This window comes from Telopea speciosissima, unplaced genomic scaffold (genome assembly GCF_018873765.1).
Source record: "Telopea speciosissima isolate NSW1024214 ecotype Mountain lineage unplaced genomic scaffold, Tspe_v1 Tspe_v1.0084, whole genome shotgun sequence".
Classification (NCBI taxonomy): domain Eukaryota; kingdom Viridiplantae; phylum Streptophyta; class Magnoliopsida; order Proteales; family Proteaceae; genus Telopea; species Telopea speciosissima.
In genome coordinates, this window is record NW_025317420.1 from 76,417 (window position 1) to 99,501 (window position 23,085).

The 23,085-nt window shown below is 38.1% G+C and overlaps 1 protein-coding gene and 2 pseudogenes across 1 annotated transcript in view; 2 read left to right on the forward strand and 1 right to left on the reverse strand.

Annotated features, from left to right (window-relative positions):
- On the reverse strand, nt 1-2,241 carry LOC122647595 (annotated as a pseudogene).
- Nucleotides 2,242-11,860: 9,619 nt separating this feature from the next.
- On the forward strand, nt 11,861-16,040 carry LOC122647597 (annotated as a pseudogene).
- Nucleotides 16,041-18,309: 2,269 nt separating this feature from the next.
- Nucleotides 18,310-23,085, forward strand: part of LOC122647596 (geranylgeranyl transferase type-1 subunit beta-like) — a 30,048-nt gene continuing 25,272 nt past the window's right edge. The window contains exon 1 of the mRNA XM_043840956.1: nt 18,310-18,522. Coding sequence (XP_043696891.1) covers nt 18,340-18,522 — 183 coding nt within the window. The 5' untranslated portion in view covers nt 18,310-18,339. The remainder of the gene's footprint in view (nt 18,523-23,085) is intronic.

A 23,085-nucleotide genomic window follows, 5' to 3' on the forward strand; every position in this document is an offset into this window, starting at 1 on the left:
ACAAAGGAAATATATTACCTTTGTGGCACTATACATTTGTACATAATATGTTATACAAGGAGCATAAACTTCAGCTATCTTCAATTTTATGCAGCTAAACGAGCTTCATCAAAGGTCGAAAACCACAATGTCGAGTCTCATCATGGGCTTGTACTTATCTGGGACTTCTGCACCTGCATGCATGCACATTTCTACAATAGCCGGAGCCTTACCATAGAATTGCTTCAGCAAACCTATCAATGGGGGTCCCTTTGGGTCCTGCACATGCCATACATAATTTGGTGGGACAACTTCATCTGTAGTTGCAGCCTGCCAACCATGTTTCCTATCTCTCCACTGGTGCTTAAATGCACCACAAAGCTTTGCATTGTGCCCCCATGGTCCAACATGAACCTCAGAGCAATACCCACATGCTTTCACTGAATATTTCCTCATCAACTTCCTCACACCTCATCTCACCTTCTCGTACGCATCGAGAGTCTCCTATGCAATTTTTGAAACATTAGATGCTGCAGGAGGTGAAAAACGCATAACATGATCCTCAAATGTATCAAGTTCCATGAGTGAGTAAGAGTCTCCAGATTGACATGGTTTTGGCTCCTCAACAAATCCACCTCGGTCGATCACTTTCTTCCCAGACATTCTAATGGGTTCGGTTCTTCTGCGTGAAGGGTATCCTGGTAAATCCACCCCTGCTTGGATGCACCACTCCACAACAGTCGGAATCCTGTCATAGTCAAACCTTATCTCATGCTTTATTCTCTAACCAAAAGGGTCATAAAGGTGGTATGATTCAACAGGGAGAAGAACATCATTGATAGAACCTTTGACCCATGAGTGGAAACTTTTGCGTTTTTGGCTATCTGGGCCATAGCAGTCCTGGATATTATGATCTGTCTGGCCCACGTGGACTTCAGAGCAGTCACTGCAAAGAGAAAATATAATACATTAGGAATGTGTAGGGGTGGAAACACACGGCCAAGCCTGCATTTGGGTGGGAGTGGGCTAGAGTCTTCAAAACAAACCCATCAGGCCTGGATTGAACATAGTGAAAGCCTGGTGAAACTAGAGTTGGGCTTGGGCTACAGATATACTTACCCGCCCTGCCCAATTTTGACATATGTATAATAGAGTACTTGTAATACACACACACACACACACACACATATATATATATATATATATATATATATATATATATATATATATATATATATATATATATATATTTGTTTGGTAAACTTGTAATACATATTAGACATTAATACATATTAGACATACATAGAAGATTATATAGATATGTACAAATTCAATGATCTCCACTATTTAAGTGCATATATAATACAAATTATTTTCTTTTGGGTAGAAAAAGAAATGCTTTTGTTTTCAGTATGGCTTAAGCCTTTTCACTTAATATATAAACAGGCTACCATACTGAGCCAAAGTTGATTTGCATCATAAAATGTTTGTACAAATACATATAAATATATCATCACTGAAGAAATCACAAGAAGGGATCTGCCTGCACTCTAGCTGACATAGGCAGATATGGGCTAAACTACAGGCCAGGGGGCATAAGGCCCTTAGACCTATGCTACATCTAGCCTCAACCGGCCTGATCAAACAAATTCCACCCCTCTCCTCCCAGATTTGTGGAATCAAGGGTTGACTAGCTAAATAATTATGGAAAATATGAATTAGCAGAAACAATGTGGCAATTACTACAAAACAAATACTAGTTACCTGCAACCATAGATAGGAACAACATGTAAAAGCTACCCCAGTCCCCTTATCAAAATTTTCCAGGCCTCCAATACATCATAAGCAACATGAATCAGATCAGGCATAATTATTCCATTTTTTTAGGCTCAAGAGGCTTCTCTTTTCCCATTTCAGCGATTTTTTTGCCAGCCCTTGCTGTCTGCTGGATCTTTTTGAGTGGGATTGGATAAGGCTTTTTCTTGTTCTTTGGCAGTATGGATGGAAGATCAACATTCTGTGGGTACACTTCCTGTTTCTTGACCACCAGATCTGGTCTGAGCCCCTCACTAACACAAAGGAAGGTTCTTGATGTTGTGAGGACATTGGGATGATGCCATTGATGCCTACACTGGTAGCAAAGTAAAAAAGCAGGAATTAGAATCCAGACCACAGATAGAGAAGCTCTAGAAGAAACCATCACCTTACAGAATCCTGACCAAAGCTGACAATAGTAACTGGAGGGTGACAGAAGACCTGCATGCTTGCATTAACATACAATCAATAACATCCTTAACAAGCTTATGATGCCAAAACAAAAGTTTTTAAATATAAATAAAAATCATACCAAAGAGACCCTTTATTAAGTAGACAAACAATAGCCCCAATCCTGTGCATGGTCCAAAAGTTTAGTTTAGACCAGTGTCTACGGAATGTTGCCAAAATGATATCTCTTTCAATATAAGTCCAATTGAACTGATTCTAGTTTCATTGGAAAGATAACTTCAAGATTTACAACTATGCTAGAAATAGACTTCCTCTAATTCGGCCTGAAACATGCTAAAAAATTGATCCAAAGTCAGATGAACTGAAAACGTCACGAGTTGATGTCGCTCGCCACTCAAAAGGCCCGACTCGACAATGAGGCACCTTCCCTCAAATGTAGCTCATTGTCTAGGTACCCCTTGGAGTATCAAACAAAATCTTTTGGTTGTTGAGCATTTCAGACATCAAACTCGACATTAGGACACTTTGGGTCGACATCTAGGCATTGCTGACCGACAGTGGCTCGTTGACAATTATGGATAATTACACACTTCTATTCAAAAGGCCATATCTATTTCGCTCAACCTCCAATTGACCCAATTCTATTTTCTGTGTAAAGAGTATTCAAAGGAATACATTTCTTATGAAACCACCTTCAACTGAAGAACAATGCATGGACCTCAAAACTGGCCTTGTAGCTGATTGATGTGCAGAACACTGCCTTCCTAAAACACAATAGACCATGTAGGATGTTTTTGCTATAACTTCCAAATCTCATGTCAGATTGATCCGAAATTTGAATGGTTGGAAAGATGACTCAAATGAATTTCTTTCTCATGTTTTAATCTTCCATAAAAACCAACTAAAGGTTACCCCAAAATCCCCATGAAGTTACCGCTACAACATAAACATATAGTCTTCCTTGCATAACTTCATTTTTCAACTTTGGCAACACTTCCTGACCTTCGGCAACAACTCCTCATGCACACTAGGACTAGTGCCTGCATCCTCATCAAGCTAACCACAACATCAATATGCCTGCGAGCCTCTCTACTCTGCCCTACTCTAATCTTCCACACATGTCATTTACCAATGACCATAGTTGTTACTACATCTAGGCGACCTAAGGCGTTGGAGTGGGTAAAAATTCAAGATGACCAAGGAATCCAAGACGCTTGCCTAGGCGCCTAGGCGAGGCCTTGAAAACTAAGCCAATGACCTTTTACAACAACCCCAAAACCACTTTGTGAGTGTGTTGACTATTTGACCATGTTGACAACAATGATAACATCAATAGCCAAAGCTCCAACACCCTTTAATCACATTCTAGGGACAATTTAGAGCATTTTGCAAAAACTGGGGGCAAAATAGACTTATAATGACTAAGTTATGGCCACTTGACCTGAAACATCTAATTAGGGCAAAGGGGGAATGACCAAGATCTTTTAGAATGGAATCTAGGACCATAGGGGTGCATGGCAGTCCAGCGGGTCATTTATGGAGAGTCCAATCTTTGCTCCAGAATGCAGATGGATTAAGGTTCGATCGATTGCGTGACGGAGAGAACAAGGCACAGGATGAATAACAAGCCAAAAATAGAAATCCTTGATGTGCACACAGTATACGTGTGATACATCGGATCATGATTTGATTTATTGTGGCGCTGCGTACATATAATCTCTATCAGCGACGAATCAGAGCTTGCTTGGGAGCAGTTTTTCTATTGTGACTAATGCGCAATGCGCTTTCCAATCAAGCTCGTTGAAAGTGGATCTGAGCTCTTGAATTTTGATCCAATGGTTCTCATAACTTTGGAACTGATTAACATCATGTCATTTTGTGTCTCAGGGTTTTGTAACCCAAGAACAGCTCATTTGAGGCCGCCTATGCCATTATCCGTTGAACACAAGACACGCATCAAATGCCTTAGTCATGAGACAAGATGCATTGATTGTGGCTCATGGCTAGGCACCCACAAGCGGGGACCTCTACAGTCATGCTGCCACCGTACGTGGAAGCCTGCCCCTTGTGTGTTGCATGCACACTAGCCCTGGGTGGCCGGCTATACTGCGTGGTCCCATGGCTTTGCATGCTTGGCCTGGCTGGCTTGGCTGCGCTAGCAGTGCTGCCACGTGGCTCTGCTACATCGTCTTGCTATTGCCACTTCAGCAACTACGCTGACATCATTAGAGGGCCCCATATAATTAGTTGTCCAATGACACCACTCACTTTGGCATTTTGTTGAGCACCTTGGGATTCTGGAGTGATTGTACAAAAAACGATCATAACTGGCTTTAGATGTAGAAATGGAAGCTAAATGGAGCAGTTCATAAACAGATGCAAGACTAGCGACCGACCTTGTTCAACATTTTTCTATATGTACAGATTGTATGTGAACTTTTGAAGATGTAAATTTATTTATGCAGGAGGTATCTACATACCACCCAAGTATATTGCATCTCCCACGCCAAACCAACTGGCGCACGATAGAAAATGCTTGACAATTCATATACAAGGCCCACATGGTCAAAGAAAAGTGAGAGTGTCAGATACTGTCAGGGAGGAGAGAGAGTATGAGAGGGCATGTACTAGCAACAATGTGCACCACATTTCCCCTTTATTTATACTCTTAGAGCTAGGACTAGTTCTTGCTATCGTAATTGGCTAGGAGAACTGCTATGTATGGACATCATTGCAAATTAACAGTAACTGAGTAATAAGTATTAGTATCCCAAAGAAAAAGACCGAGCCTTCACTAATATATAGTGTGAATCCAGCTAGTGCTCTGAGCAAATTCAAGCAGAAAACTAAGGAAATTAAATTTAACAGAGAAAGCATAAAACGCAACCAAAAAAAATAAGAAAAATACTAAAATTACAAAACTAATCTATTCGTTGAATGTGTCTGTTTCTGTGTTGTTGTTCGCTCCACTCCAAGCCTGGTGGTGAGGGAGAGAGAAAAGATAGGGAGACAGAGACCATCTGCAATTGTAAGCATTAAAGGTTTGAATATAAATTCAAAAGAAAGAAAGAAAGCTTAGTTTAGTATACAGAGATTCTTAAAAATAAAAGTGAGTAATAATAGTATAACAATAATCTTAAGAAATACCTGAAGCTGCTTTGTAGGATGTATTGTCTTCGACAGTAAATATGAGATAACTAATGATTAAAATGCGTGCGAGTCAGATAGATAGAAATGGCGTTTCTAAATGGAATGAGAACGGAGAAAGAGGGTAGGGTTTGTGCGAAGAAGAGTGGAGGAGATAGAGACTGAGAAGAGGAAAGCACGTGTGAGCCCTTTGTCCGGAAAAAATCCAGAGAGAGAGAGACAAACACAACTCGAGACTAAAGGTACCGTTTGATAACACTTCTGCTGTTTCTGTGTTGAGAAATAGCAAAAAACAGTCTTTTTCCATTTTTATGTTGAGAAACCGTTTTTGGGGGTGTGGAATAACGTTTGGTAAACCTGTTCCGGAAACGTTTCCAGAACACATTTGAAACACCAATGGCATTTGATAAAACCTGTTTCTGGAAATAGATTCTTATGCTGTTACCAATAATTATAGAATTGCCATTTATACTATAACCCCACTACTTATGTAATTGACATTACATTTCATTAGATTAGAAATCAAAATCATATTTTAGTCCATTACAATCAATATTTCTTAAATTTAATAATGAAAATATCTTTACGAAATGATGTAATTTAACTAATAAAAATATCCACGTGATTAAAAGTTTTACAGTCCAATTGTCAAATTGTAAACATCAGTATGTTCTACTAAAAGAGTTTGCAAAGCAACATGCCCAGATGGGGTTCTAATTTCCTCCTTTGCTCAAGTCAAGCTTCTGCATATCATCAAGGATATCTCTAAATATTCTTGTCTTTTACTCAAAGTCTTGAATTGCTTCTTTTAACAATCTTTTTTTGTCCTCCTCGCCTTGGATTGCTCAGCGTATATATCCCTTCACATAATCAGATGAAGGCTGGAGTCCCATTGAAATCAAGTTAAAAAGAACAAAATCAGAATCCAAATCAATCCCGGTCATCGGTCTAGATCAGTCAAGAATAAGCCAGAATTGGCCAAAATGTGCCCTAGCCCTAGAAATCCAATACAGAACAACCAATTTGGATAGGCCAGAATCACGATCAGATTCGGCCAATCCAATCCCGATTCTTATAACACTGGTTGAAATGTTCTAAGTATATCAGCTTTGCACACCTTACAACTCCAGACATGGAATTTCAAATTTTAATTTACTTACAATGATTTTGGCAATTCCACAATTAAGAGTATTCGTAGGCCAACTCATTAAGCCTGAACTAAAATGATATTAGGCCCATGATCAGGTTGGGATCATCCTGAAATCTATAGTGCAAGCCCCATTTCAGCCCATGTACACACCCCTAGTGTCGATCTTTGTGGGTGCCATGGTCTCAAATACCACAAAAAACAAAATCTCACTTGTATTTCGAATATAAAATGGATCACAGTTGCAGTGGTAATGCACACCATAAGATGTTAAAAGAGCCCAAAAGAAGGGGTCCCTCATGGCATAATACAAATCTGAGTAGACAGTTGGGAAGAACAAAAATGTGATTAAACAAGATAAGAACCCTAAGACTTTTATATAGCTTCAGCACACATGGAAAATCAGAGAAAAAGTTACAGTTTCAGAAATGTTATGCTGGATTAAACCTACTTTAATCTGTTCATGTAACCCTCACTTCCTTTCAATTTCAAGAGGGAAAAAAAATCAATTTTCTCTGGCTATCACATCTAATTCTCTCAGCAAATTAAACAATCCATTCCTACCTTTTTAATTCCACATTCTATGACCAAACAACCTGTCGATCACACTCAAGTTAGCTGATCACAGATCAGTCTGACAAGAGCTAGGAAGGTTAAGCTTATTTAAAGCTTTATCAATGAGCTATTCCAGCATCATAGATCCAAGTTAGAGACTGTTAAACAGTGAACTAGACTTTAAAATAGAAAAACTTGATATGAATAGAATATGGATCTAGAGAGAGAAATTCAATAATTCTAAAAATAATTGTCTGTTGAACTAAACATAGAATTCAAGTTGAAATTTCAGAACTATCAATAAAATTAAACCACAAGAAGCCTATACTAAACTAGATGGTGTGATGGGATGATTATGGATAAATTATAACAACAAAAGAATATGGAAATTAAACCGAAACTATATCAGATTATAAGAAAAGTAGATAATAAACTAAACTACCATATTTCAGAGCAAAATGGTGACTAATAAGACAGGTGTGATTTGTGCACTTTCTTGAATACTGGCTTGATCAATGTGATCATAGCCCAGCCTTTATTTATAATATTGAAATCATATGACAAAAATATAACTAAGCAATCTGGGGCTAAAACCCACATACAAGAATACCCCCATGGATAGATTTACCCTTGGACCCATATTACAACACTCCCCCTCAAGTTGATGCATACTTATCAAACATGCCCAACTTGCTAACAGTAGGAAAGAACAATTTTGTACTGATTCCTTTGGTAAGGATATCAGCCAACTATTTACTAGACTGAATAAATGGAATACAAATAATTCCTTGTTCCAGCTTCTCTTTGATGAAGTGCTGGTCAATCTCAACATGTTTGGTCCGATCATGTTGGACTGGGGTGTGACCAATGTTGATTGCTGACTTGCTGTCATAGTAGAGTCGCATAGGAAGATTAGCACTCATCCCCAAGTCTTGAAGAAGCTCCTTAAGCTAAAGAAGCTGATAAATACTCTATGCCATAGCTCAGAATTCAGCTTCAACACTAGATCGAGCCACAACAACTTATTTTTTGCTTCTCCAAGTAGTTAGGTTACCTCCAACAAATGTGCAATATCCAGATGTGGACTTCCTATCATCAGGAGTTCTGGCCCAATCTGCATCAGTGTATGCTTCTATCCGGAGATGGCCGTGTGGAGAGAACAATACTCCTTTCCCCAGAGCTGACTTGAGGTAACGGAGATTTCTGTGTGTTGCTTCCAAGTGAGAAGAGTGAGGATCATGCATGTATTGGCTGATAAGGTTTACAACAGATGTGATGTCTGACCGGGTATGTGAGAGGTAAATCAATCGACCCACTAACCTCTGATAGTTTCCTTTGTCCATTGGCTCACCTTCCTTACTCTTCAAATGTGTATTGGGCTCCAGAGGGGTATCTGTTGGTTTATACCCAAGCATCCCTGTCTCTTTCAATAAATCCAAGGTATATTTCCTTTGAGAGAGAGATACGCTCTTAGCTGAATAAGCAACCTCAATCCCTAGGAAGTACCTCAATTTGCCCAAATCCTTGACTTCAAACTCTGTGCCCAAATAAGCTTTTAACTTCTGAATCTCATGTGCATCACTGCTTGTAATTACTATGTCATCAACATAGACAATCAAAAGGGTAACTTGCTGTCCCACTCTCTTAACAAACAATGTGTGGTCTACATTACTTTTCTTATACCCATCTGCGATAATAGCCTTGTGGAATCGGCCAAACCAAGCCCTTGGGGACTACTTCAGACCATACAGGGCCTTCTTTAACTTGCACACTTTCCCCCGAGTCTCTAAAGAGGTAAAACCCGAGGGTACCTCCATGTAGACATCTTCTTCCAAGTCTTCATGTAGGAAGGCATTCTTCACATCGAGTTGTTGAAGTTCCCATCCTTGATGTACAGCACAAGAAATGATGATCTGTACAGTATTCATCTTTGCTCAATTCCTTGGGTTTGAGTGAACCCCGGCAACTAATCTCACCTTGTATCTATCCACAGAACCATCAGCCTTGTGCTTCACAACAAACACCCATTTACAACCAACAGGTCTCTTCCCATGTGGAGAACTTACCAAATCCCAGGTCTGATTTTTCGTAAGGGCAAGCATTTCTTCATTCATTACCTCCTTCCATTTTGGTTCAGCTATTGCTTCCTGCCAAGTGTTAGGTATAGAAACAGAGGACAAAGAGGATATGAAAGCATGAAAGGCAGGAGTCAGAGAGTTGTAGGAAACAAAGTTTGAGATAGGATGTTGAGTGCAACTTCTTTTTTGTTTGCGAACAGCAATGGGTAAATCAAGACTAGGATCAAGAGGGGGCTTACCCGAAGTATGACTAGGAGCAAGATTTGGAGTAGGAACAGATGCCAATTGCATAGGTGGTGCAGCAGTGGTGGTTTCTTTCTCTTTGTACCAAGGACCATCTATAGGAAAATCAGTTCCTCGAGTGTATTTCTGTTTCGCAAGTCTCTCCCCCTGCACGTGTTGCTCAATCTGTCCCACTTCTTATTCTTGACTTGTAACTCCATCCTCTAGTTCAATAGAAACATCTCCAATGATTGGTATCTCAACATCTAAAGGAGCAATCAGCGGGACCTCTTCATTACTTTGAGTCTCCCCCTGCAGAGGTACCGACGGTAGAAAGTAAGTCTCCGACTCCTGAAAGACAACATCCATGGTGACCAACACCTTTCTAGTAGGAGGATGGTAGAAAAGAAAGATTTTTTTTTTTTTTGAAAGAGTAACAGCAGGTACGGGAGGGAAAGCATGAGAACATATATAAAAATTAAATATAATCCAAAGTTAAGACTACAGAACTTAATACAAGTCATTAGAGAAGATATAGCTAACAAAAGGTTAAACAAATCTAAGGGCCAACCAATATGAGTGTCTTGCATTAACCATTTGGATATTTAGGGACTATTTTACCCACACCTCTATTGCTCTGTATCCTTTTGCCATGACCTGCTATAATCTCTGCAAGATCCCTCTGGCCTTCAGTGCCAACATTTGCCCTATAATACCAAAACTCGAAGCAACATAGTGAAAAATGGAATTATATAGTAATACAAAAGCCCATCCACTACAAGAAGTGCCCTCCTCAAAGAGCCATAATATATAAGAATTGGTTGATCCCCAGTCGGCAAGGCTCAATATTCAGCAAGGGAAATCAATAACAAGCAATCTGAAGAATTAGATAAGGTAGGAGTAGAAAAAAGCAATAGATCATAAGGTGAAGGTTGAGTATCTTGAAAAACACATCTGTTACGTTGTAACTAAATAACATACATAGTAATAGTAGAGATAGATGACAGACAATGCAAATCAGAGGTAGATTAGGGATTCAAATAAAGCACAAATTGACGGCAAGGTTCAAGAACTCGATTTCGTCCATTCAAAAAATCAAGTTGGGCCGCGATCTCAGCGAGTTGATGTTTTTATTTTTATTTTTTTTTAACTTGAAGGCTGGTTTCAATGGGTTTTAAACCTAGTTTGGACCTGAAACTTGGTACTCAACCTATTTTAAGCCATTTAAACACAATGACACATATCAGATTTTGCAAAAACAAAGTCCAAATAGAAGTTTGACTTAGTGAGAAACTTGGACAAACACTTATTTTTGTTAGAAACCAGGAAAACCATTTGTTTATGCCTAATTTCATTTAAGTAAATGTTTTTATAACATTTACTTAAGATATTATTTGTAAATAAGCAAATACCCCCTATTTGAACCAATAAAAATAGTTTTAAAAAAATCAAATTCTAAAAGGATAAAAAATAACCCCCAAGTCAAGAACAAAAACTGGATTTTAGATGGTAGGAACAATTTTTTACTTTTAAATGCTGAGATTTTTCTTAAATCTATAAATTCCATAAATCTTAATATGTTAAAACATTGCTAAAAACCAAAAGTGCGATAAAATATTTATTTATTTTGATGTCTAAAAAAATATTTTCATTCAAAACGATTTTGACAGCACTCGTGCACACCAAATTAGGTTGACTGAAACATAATTCCTTCAAAATAAATCAGATTTAAGCAATCTTGGTATGAGATCTCACAAGCTTGGGTCTTCAATGCTGCTGCAACTCCACCACTGACCTCAGACTCCAGTACAGTGAATATTGGTTGCTAACAGAGCGGCTCAGCTATTGATGCCGTTACTGTGATGCTTCATGACTATTCCCTTCAACCAACATTTGCATTAAATGATTGTAACTTCATTCAAACAGTTACATATTTAAGTTATAACCTTGGGACAACATATCCTACATAAAATGGTAACATAAGTTAAGATAATAATCACTAGGGGTGTAAATGAATAGTCAAAATCCATTTTCGTATCCGTGTCCATATCCATTTAGCATTATCCGAATCCGTCCGAAAGCTAAACGGATACGAATACGGATAGGCTATAGCTATCCAAAAAGCTATATTTACATGTAAACAGATAAAATATCCAATCCGTATCCGTATTCGTTGTCCGGAAGCTAATCGGATGTGGATGCGAATGCGAATATAGCACTATCTGAACCGAATCCGACCTGTTTACATCCGTAATAATCACCAAAAGCATAGTCCATTTTTTTAATTGCCCACCACGTGGTGGGCTTCGATTGGACCATAACCAGGCCCGGTTTGCAGGAAAATTTAATCCTACTTTTGGCACGAATGACGCAATTGTGACAGATTTCCCAGTCACTAAAATAGAAGATTCTATGGAACAACAAAAAAAAGAAAAAGGGAAAGGATTGCATTAGTCACTGATGTTCCTTGATTTCTAATCTCATAAACACTCATTCATTGATTTTACTTCTAAACTTCCATGGAGATTCAACATTTCTACTACTGCCTACTCTTGCTAGCTCTCTTTCTCCTCTCCAAACATTTCCTCTATAGGACCAAAAATCTTCCACCTAGTGGTCCTCTAAGCTTACCCATCATCGGCCATCTCTACCTCTTCAAACAAACCACTGCATCAAGCCCTAGCAAACATTTTCGTCCGATTCGGCTCCGTCTTACTACTCCGATTCGGTTCTCGCCGTATCCTCCATGTCTCCTCGCTGGCGGTGGCACAAGAATGTCTTTCAACCAATGACATTATCTTTGCCAACCGACCTCGTCTCCTCGCCGGAAAACACCTTGGTTACAATTACACCAGCCTAGTTTGGGCTCCTTATGGCCCTCACTGGCGCAACCTTAGACGCATGGTTAGTCTTCAAATCTTCTCTTCAAATCGTCTCCAAATGTTCTCTAGCATTCGAGCCAATGAACTACAATACTTTATAAGAAAGCTTATAGGAAATTCATGTGAAAGAGTTGAATTGAAATCGAAAATTTTCGAGTTAAGTCTTAATCTTATGATGATGATGATAGCTGGAAAAAGGTATTATGGAAGTAATGAAGAGGAATTAGAGGAAACAAGGCAGTTTAGAGAGATTGTTAAAGAAACTTTTGCTTTGGCTGGTGCTTCTAATATTGGAGATTTTTTACCAGTTTTGAGATGGATTGGATTTAAGGGATTAGAGAAGAGATTGATGAGATTACAGCAAAAGAGAGATGGGTTTATGCAAGAATTGATTAAACAGCAAAGGATGGAAAGAATGAGTTCTTCTTCTTCTTCTTCAGATGGTTTTGGAGAGAGAAAGAAGACCTTGATAGATGTTTTGTTATCACTGCAAGAAACTGAACCAGAGTATTATACTGATGAGATCATCATAGGCATCATATTGGTAAGATATATCTTAATTTCTTTCTCTCTATTGTATTAATTATGGGTCTTTGTGATTGTGTTACAAGGAACCCCACATAGCTAGCTTTCTGGTTACATTTCAATTTAAGATAAGCAAGAAAAGTGATTAAAAGTGAGTCCAAAGTTAATTTAAAAAAAAAAAAAGATGCCATTTTATTAGTGAAATAAAATGGAGTTAATTTTTTAAATAGACTATCATTTGGATTCATTTTTTAAGTTTTTGAGCCTTATCTCTTACTTGTTTTGAGGGTGAAACTTAACCAAACACATTCTTATTGTCCTCACATTTGGACCCACTTATATGTCACTTGGCAAGTGGTAATAGATAATAACAATTTTTTATCAACCATGATGGGCTTAGTGGTATTTAGGATTAGCTAAGCTGGATAAAAAAAAAAAGTTAAAAAAATAAAAAGAAAATTACATATATACTCCCTTTACGTTGCCTAAATTAATAATAAATCCAATAAGTTTCAAAAAACCATCATGTACATTCATTCTATTTTAAAACAAAAAATACAAAAGTAACAGTCTGTTAGAAAGTAAACGTTAAGTGATGATATGGGTTTTACTTTGGACATGAAATGATTCTTTTATCCGTTCACCCTATCTTTAACAAACCAATCATCTTCCCCAAACTCACCAGTCGTGTCTCCAACAAAGAGGCGAACCAGCCCTGTTCCTCTGTTCTGGTGAATTTTTTAAGTTGGGTTTCTGATTTTTTTTATCATAACAAATGGGTCCCAACGTCTTAATATTACCCATCTTCTTTTAGAAAAAAAGAAAAGAAACCATAGATTCTCAATACCACACAATTTGTGTGAACTCCCAGTGAAATGATTTTTTTTGAAATTTAAAGATCACACATGATACAGTCTCTTGCTTCTGTGAGGTTTAAGGAAGTTGTTTGCCACTTAGGGTCCATTCTAGTTGAAATGATTTTTTTTTTTTAACTTCATATTAAAATATCAAAGTGCTCAACCCAAAAGGGAAAAAAGAAAAAAGAAAAATCAAAGTGGATTTTTGATTGTGAATTTCAATTGGTGGCATGCTTTTGTGGGATGGTTTGTTAAAAGGCTTTGGTTTTGAGGAACTTTTTGCTGTAGGTCTCTCTGGTTGCTACTTTGGAAACTTTTTTAATGAATTATTTACTACTAAAAATATATTTCTAATTGATGTGGGACTTACAATTGAGGGATACCATCATTTTTTTCCCATTCTAGTGAACTTATAATTAGGGGTATTTCACAACTTGATAGAGATCAAGGACTTAAAAAACACCAATGCTACAAAGGAGTATCAAGGGCTATATCAATAGGTTGATTTTAAATGATTTATTTGTATATAGAAAATGGAAAAAAAAATCTCTACTTGTTAGTGTTTCATGCACTCACATAAGGCACCATGAAATGACGTCTTTGCCCTTGAGTAGATATCCAGACATGCTCACCCATTGACCTAGACACTTGTATAGAGACCATGCGACCAAGTAAAGATCTCTTGCCCATTAAAGATTTGCACGAAAACATAAAAGTGTCAAAGATTGATAAAGTAGATGTCATCTATTCATACTAGTGACTTGAGAACAAATATTGTTCTATATACAACCATTAGAATAGAAGTAGAAAAATATAGAAAATAAGATAACTCTTGGGCACTACCCATGAAGTAGGTTCAACTCAAATCTTCCAAAGATCTGTTACTAATTATTATACCTGTCCATTCTAAGTTGGCTGTTATTATATCTTCTAGTGAATACTAATTGTTCATGGTGTGGTGTTAATCTTGAAACTTAATTTGTGTCATTTTCCATTTCTTGACTTTGTTAAAGCAATATGGTTTGGTTGTGTTGGGCCTCCAAATCTAACCTTTGGGATGTTTTTTCAAAGATTTTGATTTTGATGATGCGAGCAAATCTTTATAAAACTCTTCACAATAAATATTTTATGGGATATTACACTAGGGAACCTATGAGCCATATCTCCTCTTTGAGTAACTGATCTTTTGGCCTATAAAATCTCAAAACCTAACATACTAAATTACTAACTTTCACTTTCCATCACCTATAGTTGAAAATAAGAGTATCTCCTTATTGATAACCTCAACCACTTGTGCAATGCCCACGTTAACCCCTAAATCTTTTTAGTCAAATGATTAGTCTATGTCCAATCTTTTGTAATCTTAGCAAAAAATGAAGTTTCTTTTGACGCTTTTTTTCTATAGAATCAACTCGACTTGAAGGAGTATTATCTTGTTTTATTGTCTTGTTGTGTAAGCAAGAGAGAAAAGTGAGATTTGGACATTTTTGTGTTAGGATTTTCTAGATAAAGTTCTTGATGCGACTTTTGGTGTTCTTAAGAGATCTCCACTATAATTTCTTTTTCATTAAATTAATGGATCATTTTCAGCTTTGCCCGTGGATTTAGTATACCAAATTGGTGTGTGGACGACGTTAATTCTCTGTGTCATCCTTGCTTGACTTTGTTTTATTTCTTCGTGTTTCTTCTATGTTTCATATACAAGATTTTAAAGATGAAAGCATAACAAACTATAATCTATTAAAGAGAGACCAGAAATTTCTAACATGATTTGTAATTGCATCTGTTCATGAAGGTATTGCTAGCAGCTGGAACAAGTACTACAGCAGAAACCATGGAATGGGCAATGTCACTTCTACTAAACCATCCAAAAGTCCTCAAAAAGGCGCAAACGGAGATCGATATCCATGTAGGACAAAATCGACTACTCGATGAATCTGATCTGGCTAATCTTCCATACCTCCATTGCATCATCAATGAAACACTTAGAATGTACCCAGCAGGCCCTCTACTAGAACCTCATGAATCCTCAAAAGAGTGTACTGTTGGAGGTTTTAAAATCCCACGTGGCACGATGCTATTGGTGAATGAATGGGCCATACAAAATGATCCTAATTAGATATGGGTGGAACCTACAAAGTTCAAACCAGAAAGGATGGAAGGAATTGAAGGGCAAAGGGATGGGTTCAAGCTTAAGCCTTTTGGTTCAGGGAGGAGGGGTTGCCCTGGTGAGGGTGTGGCCATGCGTTTGATTGGGTTGGCCTTGGGTTCATTGATTCAATGCTTTGAGTGGGAGAGAGTTGGAGAAGAAATGGTGGACATGGAAGAAGGAACAGTAGGGCTCACCTTACCCAAAGCTCAGCCCTTGGAAGCCGAGTGTAAACCACGCCCAGACATGTTGAACATCCTTTCTCAACTTTGATGACTTTTCACATCTAAAGTCTAGAAGAAAAGAGAAACTTTGGATGACTGGTATTGTTTTTTGGTTATTTAATTTCACCTTTTGCTTTGTGTACCATTGGTTCTCCATATAAGAAAAGAAATAAATTAAAAATCAGGACTTAAAGTCAAAGTAATGAGGAGCTTAATTTTGATTTGGGAAAATGTTCTCTGTGGGGGTGGGGGTGGGGAATCCATGCCCACATGGTGGAGGCAAAATGACTACCTCACCCCTCATGAAAGGTGAAATTTTCACCCTCGAGATGCCAACATATAAGGTAAATTATTTCATTAATAATCCAATTTCTCTTCATCAGATCATGTTGGTTGTGGGTGTCCTTTTTTGTTTTCTCAACTAAGTACTTTGGACTGCTGATATAAGAATCCAAATCAATGGATTATGGGTCTGACCCAATCCAACAATATCAAATGATTTTCATTTTACAGTTTGATTTGTTATTTACTATTCATTTCTGATTTTTAAAAACATGTAAAATATATTTATATTGGGAGCTTGTGTCCCCTATGCCCTCTCAAAGGGCATCGGGAAATGATGCCCCTGCCTCTGGATGGATACCTAGAGGCGCTTCTCCATTGGCCCAGACGCTGGTGTAGAGACCATGCAATCAAGTAGTGATCTCATAATACCCATTTAAATTTTTGGAGGACCAGTTTAAGTGCTTAACTGGGTGGGAACAACCCCCAACCTCTTTCAAACCCATACATTACCTGAACCTATTTCTTGTGTGAGACTAGCTCAAATTTGAGTCAATTTATTTTTAGGCCCTAGATGCTAGGTGGCGATTTTTTCCGAGAAAAAGGACATTTCCCTCGTCAGGGGAAGAGTCATTTTTCTCACAGTAATAGTACTTTTGGTCATGCTACAAGTAATGCAATCTAATTGCATGAAAGCATACTTAAAACATAGAGGATGGACTGAATTTCATACATAACTAGAGAATGAACAAATAAGTGCAACCATATAACACACTAGCAAAGAAAGAGGAAGCATACCATACAACTATAGGAGCAATAGAAGTGTCATAGCTGAAAGAACACTCCAACATGAGCAGCTATTGGGGCATCAGATTTTTTATAAGCCCCAATGTTATACTTTTTATGTTTTCAATTTATTTTTAATAAAAAAATAATAAAAAATAAGGATAGAGAACGTCACCTGGTTGTGCCGCCGCCCTTGCGCCTTGACACAAAATCATGAAAAATGACCGTCATACCCCTGATCATTTCCGTGGTTCCAAGTACATAGTGTAACATACTAACATCCTTCCCTTTATTTCCTTCTGACGATCATATGTATAGGGGAATCTCTTCATTAAGGGTGAAGGAAACTGTCTATCCTCAAGGAGTAGTTCAGTTGACAAGGAACCATGCCTAAGGAAACAGAGATCAAGTTTGGGTGGGCCGTGGGTTTCTTCTTAAAAAACAAAAACAAAAACAGAGGGGAAACTTTACCCTCGGTAGCGTGGTTTATAATCTCAGATTGGATCAGTCAAAATCATCCGGATTGGGTCGATATTGGCTTAGACTGATTCCAAATAATGACCAATCTTGCCAGTATTATTGTATCGCTCAATTCGATTGGATCGGCCACGGTCATTATGATTCTAAAATGGTTCGTAATCTTGGGATCAGATCGGTGAATTCACTTGGATCGGATCAATATTGACAATGATTTTCTAATTTAATTTTCATTTTCATAAATATTTAATATTTTCTGACCAAACACAAAAACCAATCCAACAAAATCCGATTTTTTTGTATCGACATATGCCAATTTTGAATGATCTGTATCTGTATTGGATCTGTATTGGCCCTGACTGATCCTGGTGCTCGGTAGTACCATGGTCCAAGAAGGTTTTAGTAATCAAGTTTGGAATCAGTTTCTACTAATATCGATCTGATACTAATCTGGATCGATACATATTGGTCTGGATTGGTCAAGTTATCCTGTTTTCTTTTTTACATTTTTACCCTTGTTCATACTGATCCATCGATATGGGATCGACCAAGAATCGATATCAATCTCTACTAATACCAACACAAATAAGCCGACCGGCCGATCCAATACCGATTCGTCAAACCATGCGTCCGAGTGGCTGAGCCGCAGAGCTAGAGATCCTGGAACGACAAGAACAACTGTGTATCATATATGAATCGTATATAAAGTAGTGAGGATCGACGAACAATTTTGACTACCAGGTCTTCAGTCTCTCTCGTCATTCCCAAGATCAGTCACTAAACCCTCTTCGTACGGCTCCGCCATGGAAGATTCTGAGTGGAGTCCTTACTGTTATTCATCTTCATTCGATAAGGATCTCCATATCCGCTTCTTTCAGATGATGTGTGAAACCCTTCCTTCGGATTATGAGGGACAAGAGATCAATCGTCTCACTCTTGCCTACTTCGCTATCTCTGGCCTCGACATCCTTGGTGCCCTGGATCGGGTACTAAAAATGCTCTTTTTAGTCTCTGTTTACTTTTTGATTCTTTAAGAACCTGTTATTGATCTCAATTCTCAATTGATTTCTTCTAAGTATTAATTTTATGTACTGTTTGTGAACTATATTAGAACAATTCTTAATTTTCTTTACTGTATGTGAATTATATTAGAACGTAGAAGTGAATTGGAAATAAGAGAGCGGGCAATGTGGCGCATTTAAGGGGTCGGTGGTATATGGTGTGTGTTTGTAGTAGTTATGTAGCTCTTAAGGGACGAGTGGGATGGTAATTACAAGTTTATATTTCAAAGACTTGGTTTGAACACCTTCATAATGCATGGGAAAATCCAAGTTGTGCTCTAGTTATTGTCTTTGTAAAAAGCCTTTTTACACCGCCCTAATGATCACGAAAAGGGCTTGGATCCGATTCTTGTTACTAAAGAAGCTCCATTCTAACTGACGGTGGCATAAGCAGTAGATTTGATTCCATTCTTACATCATAGGCTTGTAAGAAACTGTCGTCTGAATTGAACCCCAACCCCCCTCTCCACCCCCCCCCCCCCAAAAAAAAAAAAAAAAAAAAATGTTTGCTATGTCCAAAGAATTATTCTTATCAACTTAACAAATAACAATTGCTCAACTAAACAAAACAAGCCCTCAAATTATCCAATATATAACTTAAACAAGTATCAAGCAAAGTACCGTTATCATCTCGCCAACTCAAAATCCTAACTTAGTTCCTAGGTAAAGAGAGTAAAATTTCAATTCTGTATTGTCTTGTATTTCTCTTAGGGCATTCCATTTTGATTTTTTTTTATTTATTTAGGTGATTAAAACATATCAGAAACATACTTAATTTATAAACCCTATGATTGATATTTTGTAAAACGGCATTATACTTCTAAATTCCATAGGTGAAGAACTGCTAAATGATCTCACTTTGCTACACTTCAATTAAAACACCCATAAATGTACATGACAACCAGGTTTAGAGTTTCATTGTTTTGACAATGGAACTTCTATCTAGTTCATAGTTGTCAAGGCATCGCCTAGGCCCCAAGTGCCCTTTCCTAGAAGGTCTGGCGGCGCCTAGGCACTTTTTTGGTGTTGCCTTGTTTTTTTTTTTTGCCTCCACCATTGCCTTGGATTGCCTCATCGCCGTGATAATAATGTAGTCCTAGATTGCTAGAAGACCAACTAGGAGCCAATAAACCAGGATCTGTTATGAACAGGTCAAGTGAATCGGCTAGGTCAAAAATAGGTTTTTGGTTTGATTAGGGTTAGGGTTTGGTGTTAGGGTAATGTCAAGTCAAGGTAGAGGAGTCTAACAGTGAAGGTCTTGAGATGTTTTAATGGAGGGAAGTATGCTGATTTGAATTAACAGCAATATAGGATTAGGGTTTCGGGTTTTTGAAAAGAGTAAAATAGGGGAATCCAGGGTTTAGGATGAAGGGATGGGCCTAGGGATTGGATCAAGTGTTAGAGGGGGTGTGAGGGAGGTTCAGTCCAAATATGGACAGAATCTGATGGTGGAATTAGGTTGTGAAGGTTTTAGGGTTTTGTGAAAACTGAAAACAAAGGGGAGAATGCTAGGGTTTGGGGCTATAGAGGGTTAGGAGAAGAAGTATGGGGATGGGGATGCTTCCAACTTACTTGTAATAGCCGAAAGTTACAGCTTGTTGTCGGAGGAACTAGAATACAAATTGAATCTTTTACTGAAACTAGAAAGTAGAACTTGAAGAGAACCACCCGGGCTTCACACCGCAAGGTGTCGATTGGATCAAACACCATTCCAACTAGCCTTGATGAAACACAAATCAATCTTCAAAGAAGAAGAGAAGTTGCAGCAGCTTGCAAGAGCAAAGTTAATTTTCAAAAGTGGAGCGTGTGGTGCTCCATGTTTCTATTGCTTATATAATGGCCCAAAGGCCTTACTCATATTCACACTAGGAGTATGGACACTCCTAGCTGGCTAACACTATTCCACCTCTCTTTCTAAATTTGTGGGAGTGTGAACCCAAAAGGAAAAATGAAAATACATTAAAAAAAATGGTGACTTAAGTCATTTAAATTGACCCACTGATTTAAACTAGCTTTGGATCGGTTCAATTTAAAACACTAAAACATGAAAATAAACTAAGGTATAGAGCAATCCCGTATGCAACCTATGTACTCATACTTTAGGTCCATAAAAGTGACCTATTACATTGAAAACCCATGTGATCAAAGGCTCAACATGCATATAACCCAACCCTAGAATTATTCCTAATAAAACAAGCCTATTTTGGTGATGAATCTGCATCAATTCTCCCCACCTTGAAAAAATTTGTCTTCGAATTTTGTAGTGATGAGGAAAGAAACAACATGTGAGTAGCAACTTTGATGATTCCCAAACAAAACTCTAGTAATGTAGGAATGCTAGGAATAAAGTCTTCAACCCTGGGAGTTTTCTCTTCAAAGTACTGAGGTGGAATCACAAACTCAATAGATTCTCCAATGGTAAGAATAACATTAGGGGTGGTGACAACTTCATGCGGAATGTACTTGAAGTCTTCATTAATCACGACCTCATCTGACAATTCTGAACTATTGTGACCTTCTCATGAAAGACTTGAGGCACAAGCTCTACCTCTTCAAGAATAACATCATGAATGTCAATGACTTCTTGTGGAGTGTTCTCGACCACTACTTCATCTTCCACCATTTCAGCTCCGTCTACTTTGGTCTCTACAATGTGGACCTCTTCAAAATTTCTTCTACTAGTTGATTGATGTAGGACAACACATCAATGTCGTTTAGGTTCTATTTTCAGTTTTAGAAAGTATATTATTTAGTTTCTAATTTCAGTTTGTTTCTTTTTTTGTTTCCTTGCTTGTTTAGAAGGCTGATTCTATAAAGCCTTAGTAGTTGCTATTTTTATGTTGCAAGTGATGCAGATTCATCACTAAATAGGGCTTGTTTCATTGGGAATAAGTCTAGGGTTGGGTTACATACATGTTGGGCCTTTGATCACATGGGTTTCTAATGTAAAAGACCACTTTTATGGGCCTAAAATATGGGTATATAGGTTGCATACGGGATTAACCCAATACTTTGATATTTTTATGTTTTTTAATTGAACCGGTTCAAATTGGTTGCATCCAATTGGTTCAGTTTAAGTGATCATGTGACTTGGTTAAGTGGTCATGTGACAACTTAAGTGGTCATGTGATGTAAGTTGGGCTGGATTAGGACTCTATAAGTCCAGCCATGTTTTGAGTCTATTTCCTTTAGTATTCTAGTTTCCTAGTCAGTTCAAGTTACCTAATAGGTTAGGGATAGGGTTAGGCCATTCCTTTTTAGTGTCTAAGTCTATTTTTGAGTCTTCTATATAAGTTTGTAAGGGAGGCCAACATTACATACAAATTTTGATTAATAAAAAACTCAGTTTTATGCTTGCTGCCTTTATTGCTGCCTTTACTCAATCGTGAGTGTGCCTTGTGAGTAATATCAAGGTGAAGGGATTGGTGGATCTCCAATCGACTCCTTGCATCTTGTAGATCGGGAGGTCCTCTCTTAGCTTTTCTTCAATCTGCTACTGTTGGAGATCAGTGTTAATTCAAGTAAGTAGTTTTATAATTCTGTTCTAATTAGCGTAAGCTGTCCCAATCGGCCAGCCTTGTTTGGTGATCCTATTACCCTGGTTCTTAGTGGGACTACTCCTACCTAGGACTACATTAGCAAGATTTAGTTTCTATTTTCCAGTCAAGTTAGTTTCTTAAAGAGCAAGTAATAAGCCCTCTATTTATTGTAAAGGCTTTTAGAAGCCTCAGAACGATTTGAATAGTTAGTTGAATGGAATTTGCTTTGAAGCATGAAGATTCTGTTAGCTTTTGTATGGATGAAGGGCTGAGAGCCCTGGCTGGTGAGAGTCAAAACCCTTAGGGCTGAGAGGGCCGAATCTCCTTATCCCCTCTTCTCTTCCTCCTCCTCTACTCGATCAACACTGCTGTGCTGCTTCTGTGACTGCAATTAATCACTGAGAGAGTATATTTTGAAAACCTGCATCAAGCCTCTGTCAAGTTCTTATTAGTTGCTGCTGTTATACAACCTGAGGAGGCCTTAGAGCACCTACGGATCTGCAGTTTCAGCCCAGTTTCTCCTGCAAACTTCGAGCCTTGATTGCTCTGCAACCTGTACGCTGTTTTAGCAGAGATTTGGAGGACTGGATCTCATAACCGAGGGCTGCATTCGACCCTGACTTGGAGTCCAAAACTCCCTTTGGTTTGGAAGATCTCCATAGACTTTCTATTTTTGAATCTGTCCTATATCTCAGCAAACCTGGGTCAGAATTGACTGATATTTGGGGGTTTTTCTATTTCTGCTAAGGCCTTCACTCAATTCCAGTTTAAGCACCTGCTGCTGGTTGGTTTGGTCTGTAACACTTAATTTCTATTTTGGAGGCCCATCTTCTAATTTCAAGTCCAACTCATAACTCAACATTCAGCCATCAGAATTGGCTGTAATTTGGAGCAAAGGACCTGATCAGCATCACCTCCATTCACCTAAGTTTGGTAGCCATTTGTTGGC